General features: G+C 36.2%; 2 protein-coding genes across 5 annotated transcripts in view; both read right to left on the reverse strand.

The window, feature by feature from the left end:
• LOC137772158 (centrosomal protein of 78 kDa-like) lies at positions 1–16,284 on the reverse strand. Its single transcript, XM_068556058.1, is given in 9 exon segments — positions 1–390; positions 392–556; positions 1,094–1,141; positions 1,464–1,635; positions 2,448–2,614; positions 3,839–3,916; positions 13,023–13,153; positions 15,978–16,083; positions 16,177–16,284. Coding segments are annotated over 9 exon segments (1,341 nt in total). The 3' UTR covers positions 1–24.
• The window catches only part of LOC137771546 (centrosomal protein of 78 kDa-like), a 22,896-nt gene continuing 14,473 nt past the window's right edge, over positions 13,100–21,522 (reverse strand). For 2 of the 4 annotated variants that reach the window (XR_011075383.1, XR_011075385.1), the window contains 3 exons: positions 16,177–16,311; positions 14,942–14,987; positions 13,100–13,153 (listed from right to left, as the gene is read on the reverse strand). Coding sequence is in view for 1 of the 4 variants with exons in the window: in XM_068555032.1 (XP_068411133.1) it covers positions 16,284–16,311 (28 nt within the window). In the remaining 3 variants the exon portion in view is untranslated. Of the gene's footprint in view, positions 13,154–14,941; positions 14,988–15,277; positions 15,326–16,000; positions 16,312–21,522 lie in introns of those variants that run through there. The other 2 variants (XR_011075384.1, XM_068555032.1) reach the window with 2 other exon arrangements.

Genomic DNA, 21,522 nt, shown 5'->3' on the forward strand with positions numbered 1-21,522 from the left:
GTGTGATACACTATGGATGCTTTCTTAAAATTCACAATCAGATCCAAGAGTATCACTTTCAGAATGTTCTAGTAGACTGAGTTTACTTTTAGTTGTCTTTGATGAAACAGTCACTATTCTACTCTCTTTCTTAACAGAAATGTGTTTTTTCGAAGACTCACTTTTAATTGGTTTATTAACCAAAGAATTATTTTGCCCAATTCCTTTGCTTTTCTGCTTTACAGGTGAGTCAGAGCAGGAATGCATGTCCTCCCCAGGTTGTTTCTTAGCAGAGTATTTTTTGGTATATTCACCTGCTTTGCTCATTTTCTCTGAAGAAGACCTGCTATTTCTAGATAATTCCTCTTCTTTTCTTTGACTTCCAGTTCCAGAAATGACATCTGCTGAAGGGAGAACATGTTCTAGCAATGAAATCTTCAAAAGACTCCTGCCACTGCTCTGTGACTGGGACCCCCAGGTTGTCTTTGGAAGTTTCTAAGGCCTCCTGAGTAGAGACTGGGACATGGAAGGAGTCGAGAGGCAAAGGAATCCCAGCATCACCTGTAATTTTCTGAAACTGGAGGGAAAAACAAAAGACAAGACAAAAATTCAGTGATGAACAAAGCCAACCATTAAAAAGTAGAGTTCAAAACTTCAATGTTACTCTGTAATCTTATTATTAACACAGTCAATTGATTATTCAGAAGATTTCAGAGCCAGTTTTTTTCTAATTATATCTTGCCAAGTGATTCTCAGCTTAACCTAGCTATATCCAAGGCTATGTCTGCTACCTTTTCAGACTTTGGTGATTGGGATAGTTATTATCCATTTCCTTTCCCTCACTAAAAATAAAACCCTATTCTGTAAGAAAATTAATTTCTTTTCTATCCTCCAGGCACATGTAAATAGTATATAGTTTGTGACCAGACTGTGTTCTCAAGCTGTCAGTTCCCAAGACCAGTCTGAGATTGGTTGATGGGGGCTCCAAGTAAGGCTAGAGGAAAAGCTGACAGGTTTTCCCCTCCCATTTCCATAACCAGGTGATTCACTATAATATGTTACCTATTAGCTATGTCAAGATTACTTATTTTAAAAATTATATCAGTATGTGTACCTTCATTAGTGTTCCTTCATTGTAAGCTGACTGCATACAAATAGAAACCTAGATAAAATATGAATAGAATAGACATTTATACAATATAAAATCTGGAATATTTTCTCTAATGTTTTCTTTCTTCATTAAGGATAGTTTGCTTTAACTCATAAATTTTCTAAAGAACTTCCAGTTTTCTTATTTACAACAATACAGTATCACGAAATAGGCACACATTTACTAATCTCAGATTTGGAAAGGACTCCAGAGTCTTCTAGCTCCCGAGCATGTGTACTATTAGAGACTGATCATTATTGTTTTCTCTCTGACTTGGTCATTTCCTTTTTGCTAATCACTCTTAGGATCATTAAGTGCTGTTCTGTCCACTTACTTGGATATTTTGCATTTGTCCTGGGGCACCCTGCTTTGATTCTGATTTTTTTTCTTCAAGTGCCTTCTTTTCTTCCTCAGGTGGACTACTAACAGTAGAATTCATCTGGGGACGACCTAGTAAATGAAAATATGACTGATCTATACCAGCCATTGTGGCCAGCTGACCAAGCCTGGACCAGAGGAGGAAAGGAGAAAAGATAAGGTTATTATAATCACATAAGAGCAGTTTAGATTTCCCCAGACCTACAATCATGAAATACTTCTAAAATCTTAAAAGCCAACATCCTACTCCAGACTACAAGCCTCTCTCTCCCCCAAATTCTGAGCCCTTTCCAGATTCATCCTCTAGGAGACATCCCACTGTCTCACTAGCAGCTTCAACAAGTACCCACGCACCTCGTCCACTGCCTGTCACACCTCCATTCCCACACTTCTTTACCACCTTTCCTCCAGTTTCCAAGAATGTGTTTGTTCCTTCCTTCCCAACACCAACACCAATTCATTCACTGACAAAACACCACTCCATCAACTATCAATCTCCACTTCCCTCTTTCAGCAAAACTGCTCCTGGTTGAGAACCACTGACCTATATCTTCCCTGCAGATTAATAATTTTTATGTCTAAGGCAAAAATAACTTTAATTCAAACTTATCAAACAAGCAAAATAAGTGAAAGATAGGAAAATTCTTATGCATTCCCGAATATTTTCAATGAAAACTGCCTTCAATTTAGTCTTTACAAAAAACTATACCTACTAAGTACTCTGTCTACAGGTTACTCTTTTATAATGCGCTCCCCACTCTACCAAAGCAGGCTCCCCTATTTGCATTTCTTAAAAAATTTAATTCCTCATTTGAAAAAGTCAACTATATTACCTATAATTACACTAAATATGGCCACCGAAGTGATGAAAATCCAGTTCCTTAGCAAACTACCGTTATAGTTGCAAAGAGAAGAACGCCATGAAGAGAAATGAACTAACCCGGCACCTTTAAGGAGATCCAAGGAAGCATGGAACTTCTGAAAAGAATTCTCAGTGCTGCCCAGAACACCTTCATCATCCAGGATCATGCTTGTCAATGAGTGGGCATGAAGGGCTTCAGACAAAGAGAAATTTATATTTCTTAACTGGGCATTTTCATGTTCCAGCTATAAAAGAAGATTGAAAATGTCTGACATGATTTTTTCTCGTCATCAAAAGTAGTCTTGCCTAGTTTCAAGGAACAAAACTAAAACACTCAAAATGTAATTAATTTGTAATTAACCTAACTCTCCACCAGTAAAGACAGAGACCATATCACATAATAACCAAAACCCCCAGGCACCCAACAAAGTTTCCTTTATAACACTCAGGTGATATATAAATAAACCAAAGTTATCGGTTTTATTAATGATCTTTCACAAAAGATCACATTTCCAACTGGTTCAATTCATAAAGGAGCCTCATTCCTCATTAGAAAATTACCTGCTTTAAGTTTCCCTTAAATTAGACAATGAAATATAGACTCTGATTTGAACAAAACATATTACAACTCTGCTGAATGTTAAGAATTAACTTTAGTGAGCAAAATATCTAATGCTTACATTTAAAAGTCCTAAATCATACCCAACCCAATTTATTAAATGTATGATCACCAATATTTTCTTTGGCTTCTTGAAAATACTCACTCCCGTGCACTCTTCCCCTTCCACTCATCATCTATGCACTTAAACCCCCCTATAAGCTCAACTCTAGTATTTCTCAGAAAGGCTGTTATGTTCATGATGCCCCTTTTGCCTTATATAAGCAGGTGCTCAACATTTATTGAATGAGTGTCCGCCAATCCAATGGATGCACTTTCAAAAATTCCTCCCTACACTCACCCTGTGATAAATTATATTTAGATATAACTTTTTAGATTATGCCCTGCTTTCATGCACATTACCTAATGTAATTCTCATAGTATATATTTTTATCTTTCATTGAATTCTTAGAAGTTTTCCAATTTCTTAAATTTATCTAAATGATTCACTTTCCTAATTCATTGCCAGGAGAGTCTCATCATGTCTTTTATGTTACTGTATATACAGTATATGCACAAAAAGTGCTTTCTTGAATCAAAGAATCATGAACAGAAAATAAGCTAATGTCATATAAAAGCACACACACACACACACACACACACAAAACCAGATTTTCACATTTTTAAAAACATGCTTTCTGGAATATGGATCATATGATCACTAAGTAGCAGTAAATGCAAAAGTCCATATGATACAACCAATTTGCAACATATTACACTTTTAAAGTTTACAAATTATGTGTATATGGCTTAAAATCAAATCAAAATAAAATGAAAACACTCTCAAAAGTATAAGAAGAAACTTGTTTACCTCACTGACTCGTTTATCAGCCTTCAGTCTTATTACTCTTTTCTCCTTTAACTGCTTTAGGCACTCCTCCAGTTTTTCCTAAACAAACAGAGTAAATATTATAACTAATTCATAGTATAATATCCAAAAGCCTTTCCAGCTATTGGTCTCATCAGGATTTAGGGGCACAGCCAGAAGTGAACTCAGATTTTAGTCTGCTACTGGTAATATCATACCATGCTAGTGAAATGAATTATCAAAATCTATCAAATTAGCATAGTAAAGATTTATTTAAATTCCACTCTTTCCAACATAAATTTGTGGCAGCCCACCATAAAAGGCATATGCATATAACATAGTAAGTCAGAAATAAAAAGTTCAGACCAAGAAAGAAAAATCCTATATTTGTGGGTCTCTTTATAGTAGGAAGTCCTATTAATGAACATGCTTAACATACCTGAATTGCATAATTGCAGATTCAAAAGCATGTTTTTAAAAAGTAATCACTTTTAAAGCAATTTACAGTCAAGCACTGTTCCTGGAGTTCCCTGGGTATTAAATAATCTAATCATCAAAACCAGAAGAGGGGTCTTCCCTGGTGGCACAGTGGTTAAGAATCCACCTGCCAGTGCAGGGGACAAGGGTTCGAGCCCTAGTCTGGGAAGAACCCACATGCCGCAGAGCAACTAAGCCCGTGCGCCATGGCTACTGAGCCTACGCTCTAGAACCCACGTGCCACAACTACTGAGCCTGCGTGCCACAACTACTGAAGCCTGCACACCTAGAGCCTGTGCTCCACAAAAAGTGAAGCCACCGCACCGCAACCAAGAGTAGTCCCCCGCTTGATGCAACTGGAGAAAGCCCGCGAACAGCAACGAAGACCCAACGCAGCCAAAAATAAATAAATAAATAAAATTTATAAAACAAAAAACCCTACGAGGAAAGAATGATCACTAACTCCATGTTATTTTACAGATGAGGGAAACAGAGGCAGAGAAGTAGAATAAGTAGAGTAGCACAGCCAAGGTCACACCACTAAGTAGCAGAGCCACACTGTGGACTCAGGAAGCTGGGTGCCATTCCTGTTCACAGAGGTGGTAGTCTTCCCATTCATCAAGGTCACTAAAATAAAATGAACACTGATAAACTCTCTTAGGAGTTTTAGGAACTAAGACACTTGGGTCCTTGAAGTGGGGACACTGCTTGCAATAGGCAGAATTCTAACAGAGCCCCTAAGATTCCTACTTACTGAAGTACACAAATCTTCCACTTATCCAATCAAACTCTAAATCTAGGTGCTGTAGTGAAGGGATTTTGCAGATGGAATTAAGGTTCAAAATCAGTTGATTTTTTAAGATAGGGAGATTATTCTAGGTGGATGTGACCTACTCAGGCACCCCATGAAAAGGACCTGAACTCTTCCTGAATTGAAGTACAAAAGGGACAAGAGGGAGACTCTCCTTTGCTGGCTCTGAAGAAGTCAAATGCTGTGGCAGGGAAGGCAAGCGAGAGGCCTCTAGGAGCTGAGACTGTCCCCCGACTGACAGCCAGCAAGGAAATGAGGACCTCTGTCCTGCAACTGCAGAATCTGAATTATGCCAACAAGCCAAAGAAGCTTGGAGGCATTCTTTCCCAGAGCCTCTGGATGCTAACACAGCCAGACTGACATCTTGATTTCAGCTCTGTGACCCACACAAACTATGGTGAACATCCAACGTTTGGGGCTCAATGTCTTACACTTAAATTTCAGGTGCTTTAACACTCTCAGGAGGGAACCCACATGTTCCCGTGTGTATCTGAGCAGGAAACCCAGTCACGCTGTGCCTGGACTTCTGACCTACAGAACTGTGAGATAGTCAAATAGGTATTGTTTTCAGTCAGTAAGAGTGTAGTAAAAGAATTAATATTCTACTCAACCTCCATGTTTGTGAACAAAATAAATGGCTGTCATTGTTTTAGGCCACTGTTTCGGGGTGGTTTCTTATGCAGTGATAAACAATCAGAATACCTATACTTATGAAAACAGTAAGGTATATTTATACATTTTAACTGCTTTGAACAATCACCTAAAGAATGAGGAACTCTATTATATGCCATCATTGGGAGAGGAACTGGTATCACTTTCTGGAGAGTAGCTTTTGGTACCTAACAACAATCCTACATCAGGAGTTTACCCTAAGGAAATCAAAAATGTGGGCAAAGATTTATCTACCAACATGATGTCACAAGATTGTTTTTAACCAAACCCTAGAAGAAAGCTAAGAGCCTCCAAATCGGGATTGGTTTCAATAAAAACAGCTCACCGTCTGAAGGAATGCGCTATGAAGCCACTAAGAAAAGAATGACAAGAGGTCTCAACCAGAGTTAATGAATGGGCTTCAGGAGTTCTACATTCAAAATATATCTGTGTGTTTTTCCTGGGAGATGGTGCATAAGCTTAATCAAATTCTCTGATGTAGAAGAGTATTTAGTGACATGACAAAATATTTTTGATACTTTTTTAAGACAAAAGAGCAGATTAGGTGTGTGTACATACAGAGGTGGCTTTTATTTCCTTCAATAAGTTGTTCATTGTTCTCAAAAATTTGCTCAATGAACATATATTTTTATATTCAGAACACGTTTAAAAAACTGACAGTCTAAGAACTTCAAATTCTTTAATGTTTCATTACTAAAGCCAGCCAAGTTTTCAATGGGGAAAAAGGGAAACAAATTGCAAAATTCCTCTACTTTCAATATAATTGTTTAATCAATCTTCTAAAACTGATTTCAAAGAAATTCTAAACAAATAAGCAAACAAACAAAAAAACCCTCACCACAGTCAGAGGAAAGTAGAGTAAAAATTCCTGACTGGTTCTAAATAGCACATCAAAGTGCAATTACATGGAATAGTTTCTCCCTCTAGTGGAGGGAATTAGAACACAGTGTGAAATTTTTGTGAAAAAGTGTACCCTCCTCCTACAAAGTATTAATAATTCATGTCCCTTACATGGAAATATGGAACCAAAAACATTACAAAGTAAAATTGCTTGATATTCTGTTACTTAAGTAAGACTAATGATAAGGCTTTGGAATAATTTTCCTTCCTGTCATCTGCTCTCCTTCCTCCCTTCTGTACACTGGCTAGGGTGATTTTTCTGGGACAAAGCTCCCATCATATTGGATATCAAATTTTATGTTCAACTTTTTTCCATTTAACATTGAAACCAATCATTTCTCATATAATCAGGGGATTCATAACCTTGATTTTTTTTTGTGGGCTACAAAATAGTCCACTGAGTGGGTTTACTGGTTAACCATTTTACACATTTAAATTCTTTCCAACTTTTCAATATTGTAAGACAAAATAACCGTTTTCATGCATGAAGGCTTTTTTCCATATTGAGAATAACGTTCCTGCAATAAATCCATAAAAATGAGTTTGAGATCAAAGCAAATGAACATTTTTAAGGCTCTGAGGTACCTATCTCCAAACTTCTTTCCAAAAGATTTCTGAGATTTTATACTGCCATCAGCAATGTATCACTTGGTATATAACCTCTACTATAACTGTTGGCTTACTTCCTCACTTAAAGTGCAAGTTATTTGAAGAAAGGGGGTGTATTTTATTAAGTGTTTATCCCCAGCACCTGTGCCTAGCACAAAGTGGATGGTCAATAAATAACTGCTTAATAAGGAAAATTCCTGCCAATACGTGTGTGAAAGACAGCCTGTGTGTTTTTCTCTAACTGGATAGATGAAAACTTGTCATCTTCTTTAATGTGCAATCTTTTTGCTTATAATTAGTAATTAAATTTCTTTTAGATTATATTTTTAAAATTCAGATTATCTGAGGCAAATGGGCCTGGCCCTATCCGTTAGCTATATAACCCTGGACAAGTTCTGTAACTCTAGGCCTCAACTTCCTCATCTGTAAAATGGAGATAAGCTCCCATATCACAGAGCTCTTGTAAGGATTACATGAGTTAAAACACATATAAAATTAGAAGAGAGCTTGGTACATAGAATATGTTCAATTAATGCTGAATGAATGAACATGTGAACGCAAACAGTAGTGAAGGGCTTAAAATGAAATAGTCTCATCCCACTCCCACATCCAGCACTCAAGAAGCGACCGATTCTGTATGCAGGTTTTTAATTGTAAAATATGATATGTGTACTGAGAAGTGCACAGGACAAAACTGTCAATGTGACAAATAAAAAGAGAATACTTACATAACCACTACTCAAATCTGAAAGTATTAATACTTGTCAGCATCTCAAAAACCCCCCATATCCTTTTCTCATCACAAGCTCCTTCCCTCTTCCCAGTTAAACACCATCCTCATTTCTTGACAATCATTTCCTTTAACCTGCATGCAACCCTAACAAAAGAGGTTAGTTTTGTCAACATCTAACTTTATATAAAGGATCATAGTATATGAAGTCTTTCCTATCTTATTTCTTTCACTCAACATTGGTTTAAAAAATTCATCCACATTGCTGCCTGTAGCTCTATTTCATTCAATTTTATTGCTTGATAGTTTTCCCACTGTACGAATACACATAATTTATTTAATTTTTGACTCTTAATGGACATTTGGTTTGTTTCCAGTTTGTGCTAATGCAAATCATGCACACGAATCCTGCTGTACCGGTTATTCTGGTGCATTTACACAGGGTGGGGGTGAGGGCTGCCGGGTATTTATATATCTTCAGTTGATGGAGAGTGCTAAATGCTTTCCAAAGTAGTTGTGTCGATTTATACTCCAGTATAAGCAGGGTAGAAGATTCCCATAGTACTCCAGGTCTACAATACCTGATACTACCAGACTTTATTTATGTATTTGTCAATCTCATTGGCAGGTAGTTTCATTGGTTTTGACTCACTTTTCTCTTATTACTTAATGAAGTCATATACTTTTCTGTGTTTACTGGCTGTTTGGATTTGCTTTTTTATGAGGTTTATGTCAACTATTGTTATTTTTTAAATTTTTTTAGTTTTATTGTTATTTATTTTTGGCTGTGTTGGGTCTTTGTTGCTGCATGCAGGCTTTCTGTAGTTGCAGCCAGCAGGGGCTACTCTTCATTGCAGTGGCTTCTCTTGTCATGGAGCACAGGATCTAGGCATGCGGGTTTCAGTAGTTGTGGCACGTGGGCTCAGCAGTTGTGGCTCGCAGGCTCTAGAGCACAGGCTCTGTAGTTGTGGCGCACGGGCTTCGTTGCTCTGCGGCATGTGGGATCTTCCCGGACCAGGGCTCAAACCCATGTCCCCTGCCTTGGCAGGCAGATTCTTAACCACTGTGCCACAAGGGAAGTCCAACTATTGTTATTTTGAATTCTTCTCCATTTCCAAGTAATACTCTTACATGACTATTTTCTCACTAAATTTGAGACATTATCTGTTCACTTTCTAATTTACTAAGTAAGGGTTTAGTTCCTTTACACTCTTTCCTGTAGGGTTTAGTTCCTTTACACTCTTTCCTATGTCCACACTGCTCAGTAAGGTTGTGTGATCATTAATTATTCCACTGGTCATGATCTCTTTGACTTGTAGTGACATACTTAAAAACCTACATTGTTGATCAACTATATTGATAGTTTAAAAACCTACACTGTTGATCAACTATAAACTCGTTCAACGTCACGCTTTGTAAAATGAGGACATTCGTATCATCTTCCCTTTTTTCTACCTCCTGTCTACCTTCCAAACCTAGCTAATACGTTGTCAAAGTTGAACTTTATATTCTGTTCTATGTGCAGTTAAGTCTTGTGTTATTTGAGAGTCAGTACAGCGTAAGGTTTAAGAGAACAGGCAGACAGCCTAATCTCAAAGCCTCGATCCAACCCTGAATTACGTACAGCCTGGGCAAGTTCCTTCCCTGTCTTAGCTTCCTTTTCTCAAAAGTGGGAATGATATTAGCACCAACCTCATAAGGCTATTCAGAGGATTAAATGAGTTAATATATGCAAAAACACTTAGAGCCTAATATATATACTAAGTACATACTAGTACACAATACATTTCAGTACATACCAAGTTAATACATACTAAGTATAGTTTAGGTTTGTTATTACATGCAAGTTGACAATAAAAGCTGCAAACCAAGACAGTATTGCCATTATTACAATTAAATTAATATTGCCCACTGCAAATGTACTGTGTCTCTGTGTATAGACTACACCTCGTTCCATACTGTGTCAGTGTCACTGCCCTTGTGCAGGGTGAACACATACCCCAAGCCACCTTGGGCTGTTCCAGTTTATACCTGTTGTCCTGATGTTACAGCATTATAGTGCCTCCTTACACTATTAAAGTGTTCTGGTGTGGACAACAAATTAGATAGGTGGTCATTACCCCTGTGTGTCACTGAAAAGGGGAACATCTATAGTGTCAAGTTTAAGTGGATTCTTCTCTTGCTTACCAATGGTAGGTTAAAAATCAACCATAGTTTAGTTTGCTTCATGTTTATGTCAGTATAGCCTTTTGTCCTCTGGAGTTCAATTTCCTTCTCCTCTTCCTCTCCCTCCTCCCTTCCAACAGTGCCTAATACCTAGTAAGTTCAATATGCCTCAAGGTGTTTCTAAGCTCTCAATCACACAATCAACAGAAGCCTCTCCAATCTAGACTAGCTGCTCTCTGCACTGAATCCCCTATTACCTTCCTTCTTGGCTTATTGCCTCATTTTGCTGGATTATTTCTATAAATAGCTTAAGGTGTAGCACAGGAGGTAAATTTTTCAAATTTCTTTGTGTACAAAATATCTTATTCAGCCTCCACTTATGACTGATAGTTTGGCTGGATACAAAACCCTAGGGTGAAAACTATGTGCCGGAAAAATTTGGAGGTATCTTTCTAATGCCTTCCATCATCCATGGTGCTGATGACAACTATGATAAAGTCAGATTTTAACTTTTGTTTTTTAGATGACCAGTATTTTTCTCTCTGGAATAGATGTATCCTCTCAGTATTTTATTCTATTTTAATTTATTTTTTCAGTATTTTAAAGTTTCACAATGAAGGGTGCCTAGGTCTGAGTCTATTCTTGTTCATCTTGCTCAAAACTTGAGTAACTATTTTCAGTCTGAGGCCTGATGTCTACTTTCAGCTGTGGGGAATTTTGTTGCCCTTTGACAGCTTCCCTCCATTTTTTTTCTGGGTCTGGAGTTTCTAATAGTAACATGTTGGATCTCCCAGATGCAGCCTCTCTAACATATTGCTATCACATTTTCCATTGTGTCTTTCTTTTTTATATACTGAGAAATTTTTAAAATTCCTACTGAATTTATTTCAGCAACCATATTTTCATTTCCAAGACACCTCTCTTGCTTTCTGACCATTCTCTTTTTAATTAACACCCTAGTCTTATTTTATATTTGCTAGCTCGTTTTAAACCTCTCTCAGGATACTAATTAGGGTTTTTTCTTAAATTATTTTGTTCCCTAAATTGTCCCCGGTCCTACCAGGATATGTTTTCACTCTTTTTCCCCCTCTCTCGTGTTGTAAGCTTTACTCAACTATCAGGCAAATGACAGATATTTCCTATTTAAGAATGAGCGCAGAAAGCTCCCTGAAGTCAACGATTGATTGGCTTCTTATGCAGGAAGAAGTGGGGAGTGACTGTAATAGGATCTTTTCTAGGGTGTAAAAACTCATACTACCTGCCCTAGTTCTCCCCAGTTTCACTGTTTTCAAAATGAAACCATCTCATTTCAGGAGCATGAGGGCGGGGCTGGGAGTCCACTCCTCCAAACACAACCCTTCAATGAGCTCCCCTATTTCAGTCACACTTTTAACTAACTCCGCCCTCTCTCTTACATGCGCATCAAAGCATGAAGTTACTTCTGCAGGTGGGGTCAGAATCCTCCTCAGTTGCAGGTGGTCCCTGTGCATATTCTAGGTGATGCTTTTTCTCTGTTCTACTGCTTCAGTTTCACACCCTTCCACTTGTCTTCCGTCTTTCAAAACTATGTTGAAATCTCTTGACTGTTGTTGGCTTATGTACTTAAACACTTTGATACCATCCTTGTAGTGTCTTGTCAAAACGGAGAAGAGCTGCAAGGGTTCTCAGTGCATTCTGAATCTGCTATTCTGTGGTCCCAGTGTTTAAAGTTCTTGGTCTTCCCCAGTGTCTATCACTGCTTTTAGAAATACAATCTCCTGGTCTACTCATGAAGGAAATGAATACAACACATCTAAAATGACAAGGAATGTGGGTTAGATGCTCTAGGGTCTTGTCGTACTCTGCAATTTACTAAGAAACCACTTATGTGCTACAAATTGTAGGTGCTCATTTATAAAACGAAAGGGGGTAACTCTACATGAACTATAGATTTCTCCTACTGTAACATTTCATAATTTTCTAAGTTTTCTTAAAATTTCTCTATATTATCATTAATTTTAATTAAAAAAATAAAAATCTAACTTTCTCTTTTGAAAATCAAAGAGTAATTACCGTAGTCCTACAATAATGGGATAATTAATTCTGAAACCTGTCAAGTTTCATGTTTCATATGAAAAGAAAATCATATTAAATAATTTTAAAAAATTAAACATGGACTTTGTAGCACAAAGACAAGGTTCCCCCAAATGGTATTCCCTTATTTACTAGAAATGTTCAGCTCTGCATTGAAGTTGAAATAAAACAAATATATTATTTTTGAGGTACAAAACTTTCTTATGAAAATCAATTTTTCTTTTCTGTCCATACAAACAAAAGTATGGAATCACATTAGATGTCAGGTTTATTAGGGAATATAATTGTAGCTTCTTGATGTTTTTTATTTTAGGAAAGGAGAATATTAACATCAAAACTTTTTTCAACTTTACTTTTATTTAAAATGAAGCCATATTTTCCTCTTATAAAAAGAGAGTTCAACTAGAACTGTCAATTTTCTCATTTGTAAAACAAGAGCACTAAATCTGCTGACTATATTCATTCAGAACTCAATTTCTTTATCTTATGATCACTAAGGTTCTCCCTAAATCTAATATCCTAAGGTTCTAAGGAAAGGAAACTACATTACTAACGACATGTTTTGATTTTTATTTCTTAGAGTTCAAATGTCCACCATTCACCTTGGTCTAAGCTTAAGGAACCATTCAAGGGGATACAATGCAGATGGGAGGAGAAAACAGAACCCTCACTCAAGCTGTGCAGTGTTGCAATCAGGCTTCCATTTGAAAAATAATCTTCTCTATAGCTTTAAAGTGATAACTTTGTACCTGCAATGCTTCTTGTTTCAAACTGATTTTCTCTGGCTCTTCCTGAACACTTTCTGAGGAATCTTCGATCTCTTCAATTTCTGAGGAGGAAGGACTCTCTACTCTCACAGTCACAGGAAATTCTGATGGACCTGAGTGTCACAAGAAGAAGAGTGTCACAGAGTGTCACAGAGTTGTTAAACTAAAGTGCAAAGAAAGAAGATTGTATAAAAGATAACACAAGCTAGATACCAAATATCCAAATATTAGAGGATATTTAACAAAAGTGATCTGAGGTATCATTATTATTATTATTATTTTAATTAATTAATTTATTTATTTTTGGCTGCGTTGGGTCCCCGTTGCTGCACGCGGGCTCTCTCTAGTTGTGGCGAGCAGGGGCCACCCCTCGTTGCAGTGCGCGGGCTTCTCACTGCGGCGGCCCCTCCTGCTGCGGAGCACGGGCTCCAGGCGCTCGGGCTTCAGTAGTTGTGGTTAACGGGCTCCTGAGTGCAGGCTCAGCAGCTCTGGCGCGCGGGCTTAGCTGCTCTGCGGCATGCGGGACCCTCCCGGACCAGGGCTCGAACCCGTGTCCCCTGCATAGGCAGGCGGATTCTTAAGCACTGTGCCACCAGGGAAGTCCCTGAGGTATCATTATTTATAAATCTCTCACTGCTCCTTAGTCTAAAACAGGCAATGAATAAGTAAAAATACAGTAACTTATTTTTGCTATGTTACTGTACAGACCTCTGTTGTACCTGGTTAGGATTAGTAATGGGAATTAGCCATATTATTTTATTAAGTTTCTTTCACAGAAGCCAAGTGAAGAGCCAAGGTAAACATTTTTTCTCAGATCAACATTATACTGTAAGTGAAATTTTTATTCTTCACCATCAGACAAAAACAGTCTGGAAGAAAATGTAGATTTTCAGAGGAAAATACATCAGTAAAGAGACTGATAAAGAGCCAGAAGAATAATCAGAAAGTCAACATATCTAAGCTGTGAAAAATAGACGTTAGAATTTTAAAAAATAAATCACATACGCATACACAACTAAAACTGACCCATCAAAAATTTCAACTTCTCATCAGCCTTAAGCCAAAACTAGGGTAACAGTAATACAATTCTCCTGTCAAGCTTCACTGCCACTGCAAAGTTGTTCAATAGGACATTTCTAAACATTTAAAAACTGACCTGGTCACAACCCCATAAAAGTCTACAGATCATAAAGAAGTGTGCTGGGATTATATAACTACGCAGAAGACAAGTCACTAGGACATCATTTTGACAACAAGCAGCAAACCTGCAGCATAGGAAAATCCCAACAGGAGAACGAGGCGCACACCCCTCCCTCTGGGCATTCAAGGGCAGGACTGACACCCAAGATGCTCTTCTCTCAACCTCAGCAATGGTGCCTTTCACAGAGCAACTATGCAGTCTCCCAAGACAACTGGGAAGGAGAATCTGGTACTGGCAGTATTAACTTGCCATGAGGCCATAAGCAAGGGAATGTGTGTGGCCTTAGTGAGAGAGCAGAGGTTTGGGAGATGTTGCTTTATGTTGGCTTTCAGATCAGGAATTTGTACATATAGCCCGCAAACAACATTTTTTGAAAGCATATGAACATTCTTGAGTATGACAGCTCCATGTGAGGGGTCAGAAATGGCAGTCAAGTTCGTTTCACTGGGTAACAGCTGATTTGCAGACTGGAGAACAGGCTTCCTTGTTTACAGACATAACCACAAGGCTGCCAGTTGTGTGCCAAATCCACCCAACTACACATTTGCATTGGGAGAGCGACCAGACAAGTTTCACATGGATTTATATCAGAGAGGGAAATGCTTCTTGTAAGGCTCTGTCAGTTTAAAAACCAAAAAGAATGACCATCCACCTTTCCCAATTCAACCCCCTATATATCATAAACATGATAGCTACATACCTACAACTTATTATATACATCACGAGCTTTGATGAATGGAAAGCCCCTAAAAAGATATCAACAAAACGAAGTTAGATCTTGATGTGAATACATCACCCGTTAAACCCAGTTAATACAACTATTTAGTATTATGTACAGTATCCATACAGAACTGTGTATAAAAATAAATAAGCTCAAGAGAAGGACCTGGAGGGCTCTGCTACGGAGAAAACTGAACAGAATTCAGCCGACTGGCCTGGTGATAACTCTCTGAACTGCTGAGAGGCCCCTTCATTTCCTACGTTCAGGATGGTTGAGATTTCAGTCTCACTTCTTTAAATGGTGATATTAATCGTTCTCTAATTTACCACTCTGTGTGACGAGGATGGACCTGAGATTAAGTGTCTCAAGAAGAAGATAGGAAACCACAGAGTTGTTAAACTCAAGTGCAAAGACTGGGGATTCAACACTATAGTTTATGCAACAGCAATTCACATTACCATTTGCAAAACAGTAGTTGGTTGTCCAATGGGGATTATAAACATCCATTTAACATGAGCTACTGAACAGATACTTTACACAGTAACTACTTCAAGTACTATTTAAAATCAATTCTCTATGTTTTCTTAAGCAATTGTTTACCCCCAATTTCGTGAATACTACCAAGTAAGTCACTTGAAAATCATCTAGAGCAATCTATTTCACTTAGCAAGCCTAAAGCTATAGTTCAACAATTTCATTTACTGTTCTATGACAAAAATTACTATGAACAGCTATCCCCTGGATAAGTAATCAGCTAAAGCTAGTTTGACTCACTAAATCTGATTTACTGAGTTAATAAGCCAGTTGATTTAGAATAGGTCTAATGCATATTTCTCATCCATTCTGTATTAAACTATTCTCCAGGCCTAAAATGTCTTTTTTCCCATTCGTACATATCCAAGTTCCTACTTCTGTGCTGTAGGGCTTGGCTCAACTACACCTGCCTTTAGTGAAACTTTTCTCACCTGCACAATTGGTGATAATTTTAGTCTCCTCAAGACTCCCACGGGGTTACCTCTGTTGTGACACTTGAGAAACAACTTGAAACTCCCAATTACTTTTTGTTTCTCTTCCTTAGATGGCTCATTAGGCAGATGCCATGTGTAGTTATCTTCTTTCCTCTATAGAAAGCACCAGAGACCGCCCACATAATAGAAGTTCCAAAATAAAGAATTCTGAGCGACTGAAAAAGACAGGGAATGCAAGCACGTTACCTGTTCCTTTTTGCACGTCTGCAGTACGCCACGGCAGGAAACCAGACACACCAGGTGGTAGAGGTTCAGGAGCATAACATTCTTTACCAGCAGAGTGTTTCCTTCCATTACTTACAGGTTTCTTTGCGGCCAAGCCTATGTTTGACAAAGCATGAAAAGAAGGAATCAAGATGTACCAAAAGTCTACAGAGCAACTGTCACATGGTTACACTTTGAAAGGAATAAAACAGGCACTTGACAATGATGCCAAGCCCATTAAAAAGAGGATCGTTTTGTACAAAGGTTTTACGTAAGCCGGCATTTTTAAAAAATATAAGTTCTCTACAGTAACAAGTTATTTTAACTAAAACAAAAGTATTGAGATGTGCAGAAATGCAAAAATAAATTTTTAAAATAATCCCAAAGTATGATACATTTTATGTATCATGCAGAAACACTCAAGTTTACTGAATCTTAGAACATCTTTGGCATTTCTGAATCTCAAGGACAGAGAAACACAGATACACCCATGACTTCTGCCAAACAGAATCGTCAGAATTAGACCAAAATTTCAATTTAAGATGAATTTTTCTATGTAAAAACAATAAAAGTTATAAGGCTGCAAGTTGCTGGGTGGTAGGTGAATCAATGTTACTCTCCTATAAGCCTGTCAACTGTCACTGCTCCTTTGATTTCATATAGAAAACACACACAAAAAAAATGAAACCCACTGGATAAAAGAGTGAAATGTGGAGACTTATCCTATATTTCAGTAGTAAAGAGGCAAGTATCTTTATATGAAATATTTGGTTGCAAAAACTAGACCTACGTGTTAATAGTTTATTTAGAACAAGCCATATATTAAAATTCACATTTAAATATTTAATTTGAATTTCCTGAAAACAAACATTATAAGTTAAAATGGTTATATTGATCCTTCAAATCTACTATATTTTATATTATTTTATTTACTTTAATAGATCTTTATTGGAGTATAATTGCTTCACAATTCTGTTAGTTTCTGTTACACAACAAAGCCAATCAGCCGTATGCATGCACATGTCCCCATAGCCCCTCCCTCTTGAGCCTCCCTCCCACCCTCCCTATCCCACCCCTCTAGGTCATCGCAAAGCACCGAGCTGATCTCCCTGTACTATGCTGTTGCTTTCTACTATATTTTAGCAGCATTAGGATGCAGGGTAAAATGGAGTGTATGTGGTAATATAGGACAAATATTTCATAGAGTGTAGGTTATTGATAATCACCACACGATCCTGTGTGATTTACATGTGTCTTAAAAATATATAGGAGCTCAGTTCATTTTGTGCTATTTTATTGTGTTTTTTAACTTAATTACCGTCAAAAAAAATGTTTGCATGCATGTGGTTTGTATGTGTATACCCTTCCTTTACTTTCAGAAACTAATGCAAATACATTTGTATAAAATTTTTTTTTCTCTCCCTCCCCCCCCCACCTCCACCCCTGATATCTAATTTGTCACTAGATCTCCCTAAATTTACCTCCCCATCTGTCTCAGCCCTCTTTTCCATTTCCACAGACTTCATAGAAGGGAAAAGTGAATATCTGAATGTTTGCCACACGGTACACACTATATACTTTTTCTTATTTCATCCTTTTAGCTTCGTGCAGTTATCATCATGAATTGGGCTTCAAGGTTAGGAGACTGAAATTCTCAGAAATTTAAGTCATTGCCTGAAGTCTCACAACCAGTAGTTTGTTTTTTTTTTCACACACACACACTGTGTTTTATTTTTACAAGAGATAGACTGACACCAAGCATTGTACATGGATGACCACGACAAAAGCAACGATTGCAATTACCAAACATGAAACACACTCATACTATGTCATAATATTGACATTCAGTCCAGTAATCCTCCACTGTAACAGCTCCTTTACTTTGCAGTGAAAATTGATTTTATACAAATACATTTGTATAAAAAAATTTTTTAATTACACTTTTTTTGTTATGAGATAAAAAAAAATTCTAATAAAATTTCCCATCTTTTTTTAGGCATACGTAATTACAATATAAATGTGACACAATTCACACCATTATTTCACCCCTATACTCACCTGGATCTAGGTATGTACCCAGATACTGATTTGGCTTACCTCTATGTCTCCAAATAACTGAGGCAAATACAAAAAAAAAGCCTAAGAAATAAAATTACTCTTAAAATAGCTCAATGAGCTTGTATACTTCAGTTACATTTCCACTTTGTTTAATCATGCTAAATAAAAAAAAAAGTTTAATTTCATTCCATGATGCCCTATTATATACCACCAGGTACTAATTTTACAGAATTCCTAATATGTTTTACATATACATGTTTTATTTATATATATTTCCATTTCTAATATCATAACAAAAAAGTCAACTTAGCTATTTTAAGAATGCTTTACATATGATATAAATTTTTAATAATAATATCTAATTAGTGTGATATCACAAATCTTAACTTCTTTGTATGTACTATTTGATTATTAAAATATCATTCTCTTGAAATAACAATTGGCAGACAATCATAAGCTTTTTTTTGACTTCATAAACACTCTTAACAACTTCTATTTAATACACTATTGTCCAAGCAAGTTGATTAATAAAGAGTCAAAAACATACATCTTGAAGTTGAAGAAAACAAAAGCTGTATTTATGAAGATGTTTACAATAGTTTATTTTAGGTTATTTCCAATTTTTCACCAATTTAAAAAATTGACCAACTCAATGAAACCTTGTGAATACAATGTTAAAAAGCATAACTATGAATCATAAAATTTAAATTTAGTATGAAAAGATAAGAATGGCAAATTATATTGAAGCTATGTGGTATTATGTTTATAGACAGCAGGAAGAGAAAATAAAAATGTAAATATTGCTTGACAGGATAATGAGATTAGAGGTGGTCTCTTAAATTTTTCATTGTTATGCTAATACAATACATTTATGAAACCCCAAAATCTTCAAACAACACATTTTTAAAAAATTATGGTAAAATACACAAAACAGAAAATTTATCATTTTAACCATTTTAAAGTGGACAGTTCAGTGATATTAAGTCAACAAATTTTTAAAACTTTCAGAGGGTACCTGAATAAAAGATGTGTTGTCCATTGGTGATTTTAATGTATCTGGTATAGAACTAAAGTTACCACAAAACTTTTTCTGGGAAATTGGCAGATCATAAACATAAAAAATTTGTTTTGCTTTATATTAAACCTTATTGTTTTACTGTTTCAAAATTCAAATTTACTCACAAGAAAGAGTCTGTTTCATATTAGATTTGGTTTAACAAATGCTGCTCCTGCTATTCATTCTTATCACCAAAAAAAAAAAAAAAAAGATTATTTCTGACTAACGATAATATGTTGAGAAAATAAAAAGTTAAGGTCTCTTAGAAACAATACAAACGTTATCAGTAGAAGTAAATTATAGCAAATTTATAAATTCAGGAGAATGTGAAACTTATACCACTGATTGTTAAAGGGTTTTAAAAGCTTTTTATTACATTTGGTAACAAAATTATAGGCTTAGTTGTAAAATCCTGGGTTAACTACCACTTGGAAAATTAAATATACATTACAGTAAACATTTAGAAAATGTTTTTCTAAAATGTTCAATGTAGGTCAATAAACTTGTCTGTAGAAGTCTTTTATAAGGATAATACATATTTCAAGTTTTTTTAATCATTGAGAGAAACAAGATATTACCTGATTCAAAAATTTAGGTAAGAATTTCAAAGAAAGAAGCAGGGAACAATGGGAAGGTTGCAACTGGGAAGAAATTTTGTTTCTTATGGCACAAAGGTAATTCTGCATTAAAAAAAAATCATTCCTCAAAAGCAGCACTACTAAAATTATCATCAAAGTGCACCCCAAATTTCAATTGCAAAGTATTAGAAGTAATCATCCACCAGGAAATATTTTCAAAATAATGAAGTTTTTATGAGATCCAAACAATAATGTTGGTTAATATTAACATCTCTTTAAATTCATTTATTATATCTATATTCTATAAATTCTCATAAGTATCAAAATAATTATAGGCCTCCTAATATGCATGTGGTTAATACTGGCTGTTTTAATTTTAGCACACCCGAAAACATAAGGAGTATAAGTTCTAGTAGCATTAAAAAAAAGAAAGAGTTACTAATTCTAATAGTATTTTTCCTTTTCGACTACTTCCTATAATTATAGTTCTCTTTTTCTGTCTAGCAGTTTTGGATGGTTCCCTCACCGATGGAGAAGTTATCCACTGGTACTGAGACAGAAATGATAAATATGTCATTTAAGTTACAGGTAATTTAGGAGAGTTTGATCTTCATTGGAAATTAAGATACTTTAAGTTAATCAAAGGTTTTCAATCTGCATTTCTGGGAACCTAAATTAAAGCATCACACAACATTTTCAAAAACAGAAAAGCCGTTTCATTTCACTAAAAACTTAGGTTTTTTTTTTTTTTTCCAATTTGTTTATTTTTGTTTTTATTTCCATTACTCTAGGAGGTGGATCAAAAAAGATCTTGCTGTGATTTATGTCAAAGAGTGTTCTTCCTATGTTTTCCTCTAAGAGTTTTATAGTGTCCAGTCTTATATTTAGGTCTCTAATCCATTTTGAGTTTATTTTTGTGTATGGTTTTAGGGAGTATTCTAATTTCATTCTTTTACATGTAGCTATCCAGTTTTCCCAGCACCACTTATTGAAGAGACTGTCTTTACTCCATTGTATATCTTTGCCTCCTTTGTCATAGATTAGTTGACCATAGGTGCGTGGGTTAATCTCTGGGCTTTCTATCTTGTTCCATTGATCTATGTTTCTGTTTTTGTGCCAGTACCATATTGTCTTGATTACTGTAGCTTTGTAGTAGAGTCTGAAATCAGGGAGTCTGATTCCTCCAGCTCCATTTTTTTGCCTCAAGACTGCTTTGGCTATTCGGGGTCTTTTGTGACTCCATACAAATTTTAACATGATTTGTTCTAGCTCCGTAAAAAATGCCATTGGTAATTTGATAGGGATTGCATTGAATCTGTAGATTGCTTTGGGTAGTATACTCATTTTCACAATGTTGATTCTTCCAATCCAAGAACATGGTATATCTCTCCATCTGTTGGTATCATCTTTAATTTCTTTCATCAGTGTCTTATAGTTTTCTGCATACAGGTCTTTTGTCTCCCTAGGTAGGTTTATTCCTAGGTATTTTATTCTTTTTGTTGCAGTGGTAAATGGGAGTGTTTCCATAATTCCTCTTTCAGATTTTTCATCATTAGTGTATAGGAATGCAAGAGATTTCTGTGCATTAATTTTGTATCCTGCAACTTTACCAAATTCATTAATTAGCTCTAGGAG

Source organism: Eschrichtius robustus, chromosome 11 (genome assembly GCF_028021215.1).
Source record: "Eschrichtius robustus isolate mEscRob2 chromosome 11, mEscRob2.pri, whole genome shotgun sequence".
Lineage (NCBI taxonomy): Eukaryota > Metazoa > Chordata > Mammalia > Artiodactyla > Eschrichtiidae > Eschrichtius > Eschrichtius robustus.